Source organism: Cucurbita pepo, chromosome 4 (assembly GCF_057944985.1).
Source record: "Cucurbita pepo subsp. pepo isolate OVF chromosome 4, ASM5794498v1, whole genome shotgun sequence".
Classification (NCBI taxonomy): domain Eukaryota; kingdom Viridiplantae; phylum Streptophyta; class Magnoliopsida; order Cucurbitales; family Cucurbitaceae; genus Cucurbita; species Cucurbita pepo.
The window spans coordinates 6,982,120-6,998,012 of record NC_141801.1 but is presented as its reverse complement, the minus strand read 5'-3'; the positions used below and the strand labels follow the sequence as shown (position 1 = coordinate 6,998,012).

Here is a 15,893-nt window from a genome sequence, read left to right as displayed (position 1 = left end):
AGATAGCTGTGGAAATAGGCACAAACTTCTTAGAGCCTAAAGAAAAATCCGTGGAAACTTTAGGTTAATGATGCGACAAGAACCTATAAGTATGTTGTTTATTGAGTAGTTTCATGCTCACCCCTTTTCGCTTTCTTTTTCAAGTGTTTGCAGGCTGTCGGTCAAGGTGAAGGATCGTTCAAGAGCTACGCGATCATAGAAAGAATCGTTCCAGAACATCAATTTGCTTTTATATTTTGAGTTATTTGTACTTTGGTTATTCTGAACCCATTCCCCATTTGTAATAAATGCGAACAACACTACATCCTTAATGAATTTTCATTTTATATTTAATTGCGGCGTCACAAAAATTTATTTAGGAGCTGTATGTAGATATATGTGTACATATGTGTATACATATATGTGTACATGGTATAAATGTATATACATACATATACACACATACATATATGTATGTGAATAAATAATTTTTAACTATAAAGTTGAGTTACAAATTAAAAAAAAATATATTTTAGAAGCTAATATTTTAGCTTTTATTAAAAATAAAAAATTGAATAAATTCTCTAAATAACCTCAAACAAATCTACACAACCCATATAACCTATAAATAACCTCAAACAAATCTACACAACCCATATAACCTATAAAATTTATAATTGAGTTGATAACAATGGTTTAGATTGAATTTTTTTTAATCCAATAATTAATTTGAATAAATGTCTCAATCTAACCCAACTCAACCTAACCCACGTATTTATTAATGCGGGTCCAATACACGAGGATGAGGGCATCACATTATTATTAAATTATTAATCATGTACTTCTTGACCAAAAAAATTTATACACATTATTCAAGTTTACTTTATTTTACAACCTTCAATACATCATATTGTTGTATTGATGCACATTTGGATTTTAATTATTGATATATTTGTTTGTAACATTAATTTATGACTAAACAAAACATGCTAAAAAATTCCAAAAAAAACAATTTTTTTTTTTACATCCATAATTTTTCTTGGAACATCTGCCAATATATCTATAAATCTGAGTTACTGATACCGATACAAATATTTTCATACCGATACCAATATCTGAGTAACTAAGTTATCGATATTGTGAAGCAATGGAATTCGTCGAAGTTAAGATATTATGAAACCATGAAATTCCTCAAGTTCCTAAACTCCCAAGTTATGGCAACATTTGTACATTATAATCTGCAAAAAAAAAAAAAAAAAAAACAAAATGGTAAACTCCCTTGGTGGAAAGACATCTAAAATAGGGACTTGTACTAATTAATCTTTCACAGAAATAAGGATGCATATAAGGCCGATCACTAAACGATGTAGTTCCTTTCTGCAGAGCTGAATATGGTGGCCAATAAAAGTTTGAAAACAACGATATCATCTCAAGAAGAACATGATTTGCAAATTGATATGCATGACAATAGACCATACGCGTAGACACTATGGTTGATGTTTCGACTTGAACTCTTGTTCTTCAGCCAAGAGAGTTTGTCAAAACACTTATTGCCTCTTCCGTTCCGCATCACGGATGTGAAGCATGAGCTGCAAAAAAGAAAGATCAAGCCAGATAAACCCAGAAAAGATTAAGCAGAATTCCAGACTACAAATGATATAGTAGATAAACTTAAGTCAAAAGAACGAGCAGGCATATCTATCATTACCTTTGTCCCCACATAAAATGTTACAAACATGCCGCCCAGAACAGGAAGTCCTGTAAAAGTTCGTTCTTAGTACGGTCATTATGGCTTCATAAGATCTTTTTTTTTTTTCTATTAGGTAACTAGTTCAGTAGATAAAAGAGAGAAAGAACATATGATTCAACTTATATGGTACTAATAATGAACCTTGTTTGTTCAGGAATCTAGATGCCAAAGAATTAATGCTTGATGGTCCAATAACATACCCAACTAGGTTTGCAACCTGCATAAAGTAAGATACTATTAGTAGGCCATGTTTTTTATGACATGGGCAAATGCAGTATTCAATGCCCTTAAAGCCCTTTTTCTTGAGACAACACACATCTGACTACTCTGTAAAAATACTCTTTGTGATCAATCACTTGGTAACATAACATAAAAAATGCACATAGAAGCCAATCTAAGCATGAAAGGCACGTCTTCGACCAGAGGTTAGAGGTTTATATTCCCCACCCCACTGTTGAACTAAAAATAGGACTGCAGTGGGCATACCATGAGACATGTGATTGTGATGGCTCCAGCAATCGCACTAAGTTCGCGGAAAACAAACTCTGTCACAGCACTCTCAGCCTGATAACATCAGCAATAAGAGTTTGAGGTGCTCAGATATTTTCATTTTGAAGGAAACAATATTTAAAAAGAGTTTGTAGTAGCGGCAGATTTACTATACGCTCAGGGGCTCAAAACTTCCAAAATATATTATTACAAACTAATTTTATTTGTTCTTGATACTAAATATAAATAGAAATGATCAAAAATATTTTTCGAACTTTTAGTCATTTAAAGTGTCAATAAAGAAAAATCAGGGATACTACCAATTAAACATACTTGTATCAAAATATATCAACAAATATCAATATATATCCACAAATTCAAGATTATCTTTATGAGTTTGTACCCAATATAAAATTCTTGATTCACCATAGGTTAGTAGAGCTAAAAAAAAGTGAGAATGGCCCCAACCAATTCATGTAAAAAGGAAATCTGCACCAGAAAGCTTTTCATTTTGGAGGAAATAACTACGTCTCAAAAGAGTTACATTCCAGGAATTCATGGTTTAATACCATGTCGAGTACACTATATAACATATAGACTTTTTCTTTATCCGTTTTCCTTTCTCCGTGCTTATGGGTTAGTATATATCTCCGTATCTGATGGCCCACCCACATACGTACTCTTCAATGATTTTTATATTAAAGAAGAGAATACAAACCCAAAACTCCTACATATAGTAAATATGGATTTTTGGCTAAATGAGGAAAAGAACAAAAGAATATTGAGGTTAATACAGTGGTTCACTATAAATGAACTAAAAGAGAAGAAATATCACCTTAAACGTACTCACTGCTGACTTGACAACCATTTCAGGAACAAAGAATAAACATGTCAACCATGCCCAACATAGGAGCTTCCTGCATCGATGGAATATTAACCATGCATTGAATAAGTTGTGCTTCATCTTAAATAACTAAATGGACTATGAATAATTAAATGAAAGCTCCATATACCATTCTAAATCATGCCAAATTGCAACAAATGTGAATACAATCCACACATTGAACACCTTCCTTTTCGATCCCCCAAGAGGAATGTACATGTACCTAAAACGGCATGACAAGGAACTTTCAAGCCAGATAAAGAACTAGAAGAGCCAAAGAAATCTAGTTTCAAGATCTAAGTTTACACCTGACAATCCATTTATTGTAAGAAGCATGCCAACTTTTCCAGAAGCCTTCCAAGTCGTAGCAATTATTGATACACTTCGGCATATTTTCTGGGGAATCAATGCCATAAATCTACAATAATGCAATAAAGAAATCACTAAAACCAAAAAAAAAAAAAAACAGATAAGTACGCAAATTTAGTCCCGAGATGGGGAAGATCCCAAGGACAATACAAGCTTAGCCTCAAAGTATATAATATAGTTCTATTATGGAAATACGAAGATATCTGCTGCCCTAACATAAACATCACATCACAGAGTTTCACAAAAGGCACACAAGTCACATACCAGGGACCAGTAGCGGAAGTAACGCCATATGAGCAAAAACTTTAGCCACATGAAATTTAAGACCTTCACACAGAAACAATTCCAAAACATAAGAGTGTTAAATACTTCACTCAATTATTCAAGGAATATAACTTAGAGAAAACGTATCATAGAGTGTAACTCTGGGGCCATTTACATCGGTAATGCAGTTCAATTTTGTATTCATTTCCAACATTGTTTTATTGCATTATTTTCTTACATAAGAAACGAAAAAGTTTCATTATAGAAAAGGACACACGAGAAGTGATATAAGATATCTACTTTGGAAGAAAATTAGAAGAAATCTTATTAGTGGTTGAAAGTAATGCATGAGAACTAATTCCAAAAAACATCCCAAAAGTAACACATCCAAACTATAGCTGTGTGCATATCATGTGACTTGCATGCAATGCACATGGTTTATTCAATTTAATCATACAAGTTTAATATGCATCAAAACATCTTTTTTTAATCACACAAATTTAGAATAACTCTTCATATATTGATTTTGTATTACTTCTTTTTATCAAGCCATAAGCATATTTTGCACATATTTCAGAAGGTTTTTTATATTGCAAACTCAGTATTAGAAGACTTCAAGAAAAGGGGAGTGGAAATCAATATCTTCTTTCTTGAAAAGATGCATTTGTAAGAAAGGATGATTGTATGCATCTGTAAGAAAGGATAATTGTATACATTTGTACGAAAGATGATTGTACTATATCCAAACCTGCTTACTACAAAAAAAATGGTGATTATATCAAGTTTTAAGCTACATTTAGGGTAATGGATTTGGGGATCTACAAACTATTAGGGATAAAATCATAAAATTATTTTAAAATACTTAAGATGCCATGGGTAGCTGTGTAAGGCTTTCTTGTGACAACGAAATAGCCACCAATAAAGTTTACAACGCGGTCCAAGATGAATGAAATACAAGTGTATGGAAAACGACAACCACAAGAGAGTAAACAATCGCAAAGAATCCTAGTACAACAAAAAATAGAAGTTATTAACTTTATAGTTGGCTACTAATGAAATCTGATATTTCATTTCCAATAGTCATCTACCAAAATCATAGAAGTCAGGAAACTGTTGAAAATTTTGTTTTGATTTCTGACAAAGCACAACTAGGAAAGGAAACAACAATCGGGGGAATGTTTTGCAAACTATAATCAGAGAGGTGATTGCTCGCACCTACATGGCTCTCCCACTTAAAGTTACTGGTTACTGGTGATTTTGAAGTTTTCATCCTTAGTTACTGGTTGATCTACTAAAATGGAATGAGATGAAATCTCACGAGCTCTTTCCTCTCCATTTACCCATAATAGGATTTCTCTATAGAAGACTTCTTCCAAATGGCCAAAACCAGGTGCAAATTATTACCAATACCAATGCAAACCTCAATTGCCGATGCAATTGCCAAATTCCAGCTGCAGATTCTTGGCAATGCAAATTTTTCCATACAAATTCCTAGATCTTCATCATCTACCTCCATAATCTTTATCATCCTCCATATCCACCAAAACTTGCCCGAAAACACATACCAAATACTTGGTGAAATAAACAACAGAACACCGTCGGCAAACACACACCACAGCACACTGCCTACAACACAAAAAGAAAGATCCACTCACTTTTTCCTAACCCACCGTGGAAATCATACAACCCAAAAAAGGTTTCTTTAGCCCACTAAATAATCAAACTCCAAGCATAAACAGGTTTCTTCAGCCAACGCAAAGATCAAACTCCAGGTAAAACACCATAGCCCATGCAAATCAAATGCGTGGCTACAAATTCAAAATCAAAGACCACCGACTAGACAACTACCCACAGTGTATGAACGTCGGAACACCCAAACACTAATGCTAGGAATTTCTTTTAGGGCTTGGATACCATGTTAAACATAGGGAGAGAGAATAGAGACACCTACGGCTTAAATTGCATTAATTGAATTATATAATCAAAATACAAACCTAAAAGACCTATTTAGTAATCAAGAATAAATCTAATAACACAATCTAAACCAAATAACGTAATCTGAAACAAACCTAATTCAAATTGCAAATCTAAACTAAATCTAATTTGAATGATATAATCGAACAGCAGCCAGTCTTTAGAGTGTGTATAGGTATATTAGGCATGTGCCTTGGGAGGCAATTTGACAAGTTAGCCAAGTTCATGATCCATGCCTCACCTAGGACTGAGGTACTTTTGCTTTGTTCAAAACAGTGACGACAGCCAATTCTACAACAGCGGAATATCCATAGGCTACAAACCGTTATCATAATGTTGATCAGCTTCTAGGACTACAACATTCACATAGCCATATATCACTTGTTGCAACGCAAAGTAAAAGGAAACAATGAAATGAGCAGTAAAGTCATATTTCCACTAACAAAAAACAAAAAAACAAAAATAATATAGGTTGTTACTTGTGGTTTATTATTTGACATACGTACTCACTATCATCCAATTAGAGTTTAACAAATTAGTGATAATCTAATCTTTATAACATCTCAGATGTAACTCATAAAAGATCCATCATACATACTTCCTAGCGTGTATAGTGTGAATTGCTACTGAATTTACAAATAAGAAATGCAAGCTGTAGAGTTTCCATTAAGATAATCATTTGAATTGTGATCTTACCCCATATCCGATGATGAACACGTCCAGTGGTGATAACTGTTTCCACAAACCACTAAAAAGGAAGTTAAATCAAGTTACTACAATGTGCAAATAGAAAAAGGAGCTCCAAACACCTCTGTTTGTACATAATTCACCTGATAGCTAAGGCATTGTAACGAAATAGATGCGTCATTACTTCCATTAGGAAAAAGCAGAATGTCCAACGTAAACCATACCAAGCCAAGTCTCTAAGTTTATAGTTATTCTGAGGCACGTCTAGCTACAAGAAAATAATGAGTTTCAGTCGATTGAATAATAATTAATAAACAACAATAAGTCCATGAAGTTGGACACTCTTACAGTAAAAACAATTCTATTTTTTGTTTTTTTTTTAATAATAAGAAACGGGAGCAAGCTTTCAATAGAAAAAACTGGGAAGTTAATGGGATCCCCACCCGATTAAAAGTATCCAAAATTCTTTAGACGTGACAGTCCAAACAGACAAAAAGAAAACAACATCATCCCAAAGAAAAGTAAAAACAACTATTGATATTCCTTTTTTTTTAATAGGAAACAATTTCATTGATTAAATGAAATGCTACAAAGGTAGAACCCCATCCGAACAATTATTGATATTCTAAAAGCCATACTAGAGTTTGAAGAAGAAACCTATTTGTTTAACCCTGGAGTAACAGTGGCCAAGACAACAATCAGCAGAGAAGGCAATAAATTTACTTCCATCGTAGAGCATCTCAGAGTGGAAATTAAGAAATAAAAAAATAAAACAAACGAACCAGCACCAGAATTGCAAATGGGAGGAGAAGGTTAAAATAAAATCAGAAGTATTCAAACAAGAAGGCAGACCTGCGAGGCAAATGCATTAAAGCTCACAATTGGCCCAGCAAGATAAAGAGGCGCATAGACCAAGTAGCAGAGGTATAAGGTAAATGTAAATTTGTCATCTTGGACACCTCTCTCCTGAGTAAGATAAAGTATTTGCAAGTATCAGACAAAGCCCACATTCATTTTAAGGATTCGGTAACATATAAAGTTATATTTCAATCCTTAGTAAGCATCAAATAACCTGTAAAAGTTGGTAGCAAGTTCTTCCTGATTTACAAACTTGACAACGTTGACTATGCTTCTGCAATCACATGAATCTACACAATTAGAAAAAGTTTTCTTTTTTTGGCCAATAAATTCATTTTCTTTAAGTGGAGCAAAAGGCATAATAAACATAATCGACCCTTTGTAGAAAATTCAAATCAGATACCATCACTTATTTGGTTATTTCTAAGAATGATAAGATCAACTACTAAAAAGAACACATAATCAAAAGAGGAGATATGATGAGAAATTGAACAAAAAGTCCAGAAAATAACTTCATCCACTACAATCTTGCAAAAGAAGAAACTAAATCTAGCATACACATAGCGTATTCACTTTCGTGCAAACAGAAGATAATCAAACTTATCCTTCAAAATTTCTCCTGTTTTCCCTCAATCATAAATTTTAAAACAATGAAGAAAATGCACAATCCAAACAATAATATTCATCATCCAAAGAACCTACCTTGAAATAGCCTGCTGAAAGTAAATAACAATTTAACATTTTCTTTCATAAGAAACTACGCTTTAATTGAAAAGAAAGAAAAGAATACAAAAGAATCATGGGCATACGAAAACACAGCCCACACCTGAGGAGCCAAACCATACAAAAAAGGGCTCGAAACCTCCCTCTCACGGACCACAATATGATTCCACACTAACCCATCCACAGGGGGGAGGGGCATAAAGATTAGAGAGGAAAAAAAATCTCCTCAATCTCTCCACTTTCCCCTAACACCTCTCTATTGTCCTTTTTCAAGAAGTCAGTCCCATTTTTATTCCGTCTTTCTCTAACCCAATTATGGAAAAAATAAGACTTCTCATCTCCATCCTTAGCCCACTTCACTTTTGATTTATGTCTCAGGCTTGTATCCTCCCTTTTAATAATGGTCTCAAACTCCCCTTTCAAAGAAACCCGCTCCTCAATTTTTTCCTTGGTCAAAACCCCATCCTCTTCCAAACCATCAAGAATCCTTAACTTTTCCACAATCTCTGACTTCTCTCCTAAGATCAAAAACAGAAAGATTCCAATCCTTTAGAACACCTTTAAGACTTCTTAACATCCCAAGGAAGCAAAAACCCTTGCATCTTCCATCAACCCTCACATTCCATGAAGCCAAGGACGTCTTAAGGGAAGGGTGGGACAACAACATATTCTCAAATCTAAATGAGCATGAACCCCACATAAGGCTACCAAAACTGAGGCCAACAGGCCAATGATCAGAAGTAAGCCTTAGCCCAATGCCGGGAAGAACTCCATCCAAGCCCTAGAAAAGAGAAACCTACCTAACCTACACTTAACCATTCCATCCCTCAAACTAGACCAAGTAAGCTTGTCATTCGCCAATGAGGGATCTATGAGGTCACAATCCTCAATAAGTGTGAAAATGTTCCATGGGACTAGTTCCTCGATCCCACTAGACATCTTCAAAAGGTATCTAACCACATTGAAGTCCCCTGCCAAAACCAACAACCCTCACATAACCCAAAAAGGCCACCAAACTCCTCCCATAACTCCTTCCTTTCCTTCGTGGAGGGTACCCACCCTCATATTGGGAAACTCAAAAGCCACTAAAATAGTGAACAAACCCCAAACCGCTTCAAGACTTTCAACGCTTGACCATCCCATAAAACCAAATTCTCATTGATGCCCTTACACACTCCAATCCCACCCACTCCACAACCAGTCTCCCACAACAACACTCCTAAAACAACACTCCTAGACCGACCTCTTTTATCCACCTACCCCCAAGCCCTTTAACATTCCAAGACAAAAATTCCATCAAGAACCTTTAGCATCCCCAATGCCCAACGCCTTCATTCTTTCATAATTAACCCCACACTCAAGATTCTCTCTCTCTTTCTATTTTTCTTTTTCTTACCTCAACCCTTCAGTTGCTCTTTCCGAATTATCGTAATAGGTTGGGCCTCCTCTATGAACATAATGTGCATAACCACATTATGCAAAAGAGAAATCAATCGAACCACACTCTCCTTAACATCTCCCGAAACAAGCACTCCAAAGCAATAAAGTTGGGGCTTGAATTACCCAATAACAATCCATTGACTCCCAAAGGACCCCTACACAAAACTCAGGACCCGATGATATAAAAGAAGGAACATTGTCCAACCATCAACCCCTTGTAGGGCTCACAAAGGTGATAGACAAGGTTCCACCCTAGAAAATTACAAAAAGGACAAGACAGAATGGAAAAGACAAACCCATCCCTAGAATAGTTGGATTAACGAAGGCACGGACGAATTTGAAAAGAAAGGAATTGGGTAAGAAGAATAAATTTCCCCCTTGCTTTGCCTCAATCGAGAAGGAACAAAATTTGCAGAAGGAGGGCCCGCTTGGCCATTTAACCTGAACGCCTCTCACCGACATTGGTATTAGCCACTACTTCTGAAGACTCAAACCACTCTACATCCTCATCCATCCTCAATTTGTCACTAACACCTCATCAACTTGAACCAACCCAACAGCCTTATTTCCCCAACAACCCTCTTCTTCCTCAAAGAAGGAAGCTAAGTCACCCTTTTTCATCACTACTCATTATGATGAAGAGAGAAAAGACTCATCTTAGTAACTCACTCAACTAACAGATCAAGAGTGGAATAAATGAAATTAGGTCCTGAAGTCTCCAAATCTAGAGCACAACCCTGAGAGCTCCAAATCCTTTCTTCCTCATGATCCACCTTTAACAATACCACATCTCCAGATAAAACCTCCCCACATGTCCCAATTGAGCCAACCAAAGTGCTAGACCCACCACACCTCTTCAAGTTGGCTAACTTGAACACCAACGGTCTTCCTTCCCCCATGATATCCAAGGCCCAAGGCCCCACATTCACTACACACTTGTTGATGGACCCTCTCCCAAAACCTAAAAAGGTCTACTACCAAATTACCACAGAAGCACCACACATTAACGTTCTCCCCAAACTGCAACCTCAATCCCCTTTCAACTTCCATCATCACGCTATCAATGTTTGTGCCAATGTGGAGAACAACTTAGGAAGACTTGTTGTTAAACCCTACTCTCTATATTGAAAGCACACCTCGTTAGTAAGAAAGCTTCTTAACGCCTCTTTAAATGAGCACCACCCACCTTTGTCTTTACAACCCAACAAAAAGACGAAGGCCCTTCTTCCTTTAAATGATTCCCATGCCAACATCAACAAACGTTTCATGGCAGCTTCCTGTTAATAGTGCTAATAGGTTTTATATTAGGGATGTATCTACTCGATTTTGATATGAACCAAAATTGAACCACAATATATTGTAATATAAAAGATAAGAGAACTATAAGATAACCCAAGTAATTTGAGCTACTGGGACCCTCCCTATCGTGAAACAACTCAATGTCTAAACCTTTGCAATCAAATGGGCCTCAACAACTTCATTTATATCCAACCCATTTAAAGATGATTGGCCAACGTGGTTAGGGTTGGTCTTACTTTCACATCCATTTTATCCATCGTCATATGGAACCCTCCGTATCATCTATCGCCTCTACTTGATTCTTGCCCCAACGTGTCCTCTGACTTATCATCTCATCCATAGAAGCCATCATTGGTGATCTCTTGTTGGACATACCTTTCTAGAAATTTTTTGTTGCCGACGAGTCTCCTGAGCCATCCCAGCTCATTCATCTCGAACTGCTTTCAAGTTCCTCTGTGCATGTTTTTGAATGCCAGTACATAATCGATCAGCCTCCCCAATACTTCATCAGCATTTTCCATCAGCCATATTTTTTTTGTTTGTCCTATAGACCCTCTCCTTCGCATATGTACGACCTCATTCTTCCTAAAACAATTTGATCATTTTTTTTCATTGATTTCTTCTTCTCTCTATCTTTGTTCCTCCTTTAAGGGTTCTAATGATTCTTTATTCTTTAGTAACCTTCTCAGAAAAATTTTCTTAGCCAGTCTAGTCCTTCTTTTGATTGCTGCAATCTCCTCTCTATGTTCTCCAAAACTAAGTGCCATTGTATTCCATATAGATCGGAACCTCAAGTTCATTTGTTCATCCAATTGATTCTTCATTTGGTCCCTTCCTTTGTGTAAAAGCTTCAACATTGCTTCATTTAATTTTGCACTCAATTCTTCTAACTCCAAGTCAGAACTGAACTACTTTGATATCAATTGATATGACCCAGAACACAACCACAATATGATACAATATAAAAGATAAGAACTACAAGATAACCCAGTAATATGAGGTATTGGGACCCTCCCTATCTTGAGGACACTCAAGGTTAAGACCAAAGAATTAATGTTTAGATTACTCATTTCCCACTCCCTCCATTTATAACCAAATACCAAAACTAACTCCCTAATATTTACTAATACACCCTTATAATACTCCTAATTCACTTCTAATGGCATTCCTGTCAAATTTCCACCACTCTCCCAATGGCATGTAGAAAATCAAGTAGAAACATCCAAAGGGCACAATCATATATGAAGGAAGGTGTTCCCCCAAGTCAACTTAGAGGAGGAGACTTGAGCCTTATAAAAATTCCAAATGCTAAATCCAACGCAATCCATAACTCCAAAACCTCAATACATTATACAACGTTGCTCCTAATAGTATTGATTATAAAATGTTGCTTGCTATACTCCTTTATTTACTCCCATCAATACGATTACTAGGCATATCCATAACTAGGATAAACAAAAAAATGAGAAGTATATCACAATTAAACTCCCTCTAGAATCGAAGATTATCTACCACTGCTCTTCATTCCGTAGAACACCCGTTCAATTTGAAATAAACCATAACAATGGGTTAGGTGGAAGATTGCCTAAACCAAAGATCATGATCCATGAAAATAAAGGGGTGTTGGTTAGTGATTTGAATAAGGAATTCAATGAAAAACAAAGTTGTATTTCACGTTTCCAATATTTTCAAATGTGTTTGACAAAAGAGTTAGAAACAGGGTCTCAAATTAAAAATTTGTTTAAAATATGTTTGGTAATATATTTTTAAACAATAAAAGTATTTATTTGGCTGAATCCATTATTTATAAATTGTAATATATTTTATATACCCTCCAAACTAACCTAACTATAAAAGGAATCCCAAAGGAAACTCCCAAGTAGGTGGTGACCAAGTAGACACAATCATGACTTCGCTTTAATGAATGACATGACATTCCTAACTATGAATGGAATGATATAATAAATAAACTACGGGAAAGAATAACATACCCACACTGTAACTATGACCTAGAATGGAAAATTGATGATGCCTAAACTGAACTGATATTTCGTGAAGAAAAGTTGCAGATGCATTGAAGATGATTTGTGTTGTCATCTTCTACATTTTCCTCACCATGAGTGAGAAATGAGAAACATTGTACAAAAACATGGAGCTCTCATTTCTTACCTTAAGATGTGTCTACGTGTTCTGAGCCCGTAAAATTAGTAGTTAAAAAAATATATAGATGATAGTTGATTTCGGTAATAATAACAAAGCAACATCGTTCATAGAAAACAAACTACAATGATAAATGAAGTATACAAAAAGGTTAATTCCCATTAACAAGAATGAATGCAAATATACCTTCTGATCAAAATGAGAATGGTCATGTGCCCAGTGGTAGTCATATCCAAAGCTTATCATGCGCAAGACAACTGTTGGAACCAAATTAAAAAAAACATAAAAAAAACAGATGAATATTCATTTCCATAGTTTGCTACACAAAGAAAAAATTTCTTGAACAAATCAAAAGAGAATGAACAATTCTATAGATCTTTGCTGTGACTAAACATTTATTTTTCCAATTTTATAACAAGATTGGCCACTCAAAATCAACCAATGATTTTCCATATCTCTAACTTATTTAATTACTTCATGATTGATCATGGACACTTCAATACAGACATCAAGTGATCATCTTAGAATCCAAGAGACATGCTATATTTCATATCATACCAAAACCTGATCATGTGCACAAATATTACCAGTTCCCAAATAGAGTAGAGATAACTCTTAACTGAAAATCCACAATCATGTGACATTTATGAGGTCAATTTTACAAAATAAATGATTTCCATGTATCAACCAGGATGGAACCACAGATATAGGTCCATAACCAGAGACTAAAGGATAAGAAATTACCAAAGTTAAAGCAAATGTGCCACCTAAATGTTCCTCGAAAGTTGTCCAAGTATGACCACCGTAGTCTATGCATGATAAGAAAAACAAAATGTAAGAAAGTAGCAGTACGCACATTTTAGAAAACAACTTATTCAACAACTCATTGAAATGTGCTTCATATTATAAATAACAGAACTCACCCAATTGCAGAGAACGAATAACCTTCAAATACACGATTACTAAGAAGGAAAAATAAGTTGAAAGTCCAGAGTAGATATAAAAAGAACTTTGTTCGAGCAAAAACCTGCATGAAGTTCAACCAAGGATAATAGGCAAAGATCACTATCACATCCATGAAATCACCTATGACAAACATAACTATTACCAATCATGAAGAGGAAGTCCACAAAATAGCAAAAGTGGCTTTTATAAAAAAAATAAATCAATATGCTAAAAAGGTACTGACATGCATGCAAACAACAACAACAAAAAAAAAACTCATCAGTTGTTTCGCTTGCACGTTATTCCTCAAATATACTACTTAATAAGCATAGTCATTCTTTAAAATAATAATAATAATAAAATAAGCACATGGCCAATCAACAACCTCTGTTCTCTAATGTAGATCCATGTAATAGCTCATAACAAAGCCTCTTCAAAGTGAAGCATTCTTTACATCTAAATTAGTAAGCAAGCAATTATGAAGGGATATTACATAGCATGACAAAATAGTGATAAGATAATGGAGACCAATTCAACTCCTCCATCGCATAATGATGCTCAGCTGTCTGATTTTATAATTTAGAAAAAGAGTCAACCATTTCATTTTCTATTTCACATTCTGTGGTGAGAACTAACCATCTTCAGTCTCTAAAGAGGATATACAAGTCCTACTTTTTCTTTGAGAACCCCAACTATGGAAGAAGGATGAGTTTTCATCCTCTTCTTTTAACCACTAAAGCTCCGACTTCTGACTCAAACTAGGCAAAAGAGATTAAGCAACAGCTTTTTCTCCCCATGCCTTTTAGAGTTGAAAAAGAGACCATATCATAGTTCATAGCTATCGATCAGTATCATAACTTAAACCTAACCACACCAGCTCACCAAGCATAATTACATCATAATGTATTCAGTGAATCGTTATGCACCTACATACTAAATAATCACATTAACATCTTGTTGCAAGTTGCAACATGATTCAAAATGAATCTAAAAGAATTGCATGTGTAACGAGCGATAACATAAATAGGGAGCAGCATGAACCTTAACAAGAAGAAAATTGAGCGAGGCAATTGAGATGATGAATATGATACTGCATAAAGGAGGGACAAACATGTAGGTATATGTGGTCAGTATTTTCAAAGAAAAAAAGTTTGATGCATAAACAGTATCATCAAGATTGTCTCTAACTCGAGGACATACCAAGCTTGATGGAGGTAGAAAAGGTAAGTGAAAGAAAGTATAAGCCAGACAATTGACATTCCCTTAGCCCTTAGAAGAAACACGGATCTCAAAGTATTTGCCACCAAAGCGTAAATTAGGAAAACAGTGGTTAGAACGGGCAGATTTCCTCGAAAGTTTCTCCACTGGGCATCTGATAAATCCTACAGATAAAATTTTAAAACAACACAAGGCTTCACTCCTTCCAGGGTTATAAACACCTAGTTAAACAAACATAAAAACAACAACAAAGCGATAGAAAAGGAAAGAAAATGCACACGTTTAGACGAGGAGGAAAGATCCAACCAGAGCGCAAGCCATAGAGTTTGACATAGTGATCTGTTGCTCAAAAAATGCATGGCATAATTCAATGAAATTTAGCAGAACAAGTAAGAATATGAAATTCTAAAACAAACGAAAGGAGTACCTCGTGAAAGATGAAGGGAACGGCGGATGATAAAGAAGTAAAAAGATAACGCATAGAGAATCAGAAATCCCAGCTCTCGTCTCCTCCAACTACTCACTATTTTGTTAGTGTTGTGTTGAGTCATGTTGTTCATTTCAGAACCGCAAACCAAAGCCAGATAACGCAGCAGTCCTGCAGCTCCCCTAAATCAAATGCAAACTATTGCTTCTCTTAACCACCATACACAAACACAACCCAGCAACGGAAAAGGGAAGATCTGTTCATAGACACTCATATTTAACCAATAATTGAAAAAGGAGGTGCGTCTCCAATACCTTCAGGAGTTAGAAACTACAGCTACATGCGCAGGGAGCGTCTGAATCATTAAGACTGTCTTCTTCCTGCAAATGCAGCATTCTGCCGCCAGAATCGGAGAAAAGCACCCAAAT

At 35.4% G+C, this 15,893-nt stretch overlaps 1 protein-coding gene across 4 annotated transcripts; it reads right to left on the bottom strand.

Annotated features, from left to right (window-relative positions):
- Positions 1–976: 976 nt before the first annotated feature.
- Positions 977–15,875, bottom strand: LOC111793779 (MBOAT (membrane bound O-acyl transferase) family protein). Of its 4 annotated transcripts, XR_002814975.2 has the most exons (21): positions 15,780–15,874; positions 15,466–15,647; positions 15,319–15,377; positions 15,021–15,202; positions 14,862–14,910; positions 13,799–13,902; positions 13,620–13,684; positions 13,062–13,132; positions 7,468–7,527; positions 7,248–7,361; positions 6,539–6,663; positions 6,405–6,456; positions 3,735–3,797; positions 3,410–3,519; positions 3,232–3,324; positions 3,054–3,135; positions 2,216–2,293; positions 1,871–1,946; positions 1,688–1,737; positions 1,458–1,568; positions 977–1,217 (listed from the first exon to the last, which is right to left on the bottom strand). XR_002814975.2 is itself a non-coding variant. In XM_023675815.2 (20 exons), exons 2-20 carry the CDS (start codon positions 15,596–15,598, stop codon positions 1,527–1,529), a joined length of 1,608 nt encoding a protein of 535 aa, XP_023531583.2. In that variant the 5' UTR covers positions 15,599–15,663; positions 15,780–15,875; the 3' UTR covers positions 1,263–1,526. The 4 variants fall into 4 exon arrangements, 3 of the variants coding, with proteins under 3 accessions (XP_023531583.2, XP_023531582.2, XP_086979552.1); XM_023675815.2 differs by lacking the exon at positions 977–1,217 and having other exon boundaries at positions 1,263–1,568; positions 15,466–15,663; positions 15,780–15,875; XM_023675814.2 differs by lacking the exon at positions 977–1,217 and having other exon boundaries at positions 1,263–1,568.
- Positions 15,876–15,893: the final 18 nt, after the last annotated feature.

Excerpts from the sequence above, each read along its gene's own strand:
- LOC111793779 (XM_023675815.2), bottom strand. The coding sequence starts at position 15,598 with ATGAACAACATGACTCAACACAACACTAACAAAATAGTGAGTAGTTGG. Across the intron at positions 6,664-7,247 it reads TTAATGCATTTGCCTCGCAG|CTAGACGTGCCTCAGAATAA; the intron begins GTCTGCCTTCTT and ends ATTTTCTTGTAG. Across the intron at positions 3,325-3,409 it reads TACAATAAATGGATTGTCAG|GTACATGTACATTCCTCTTG; the intron begins GTGTAAACTTAG and ends ATGCCGTTTTAG.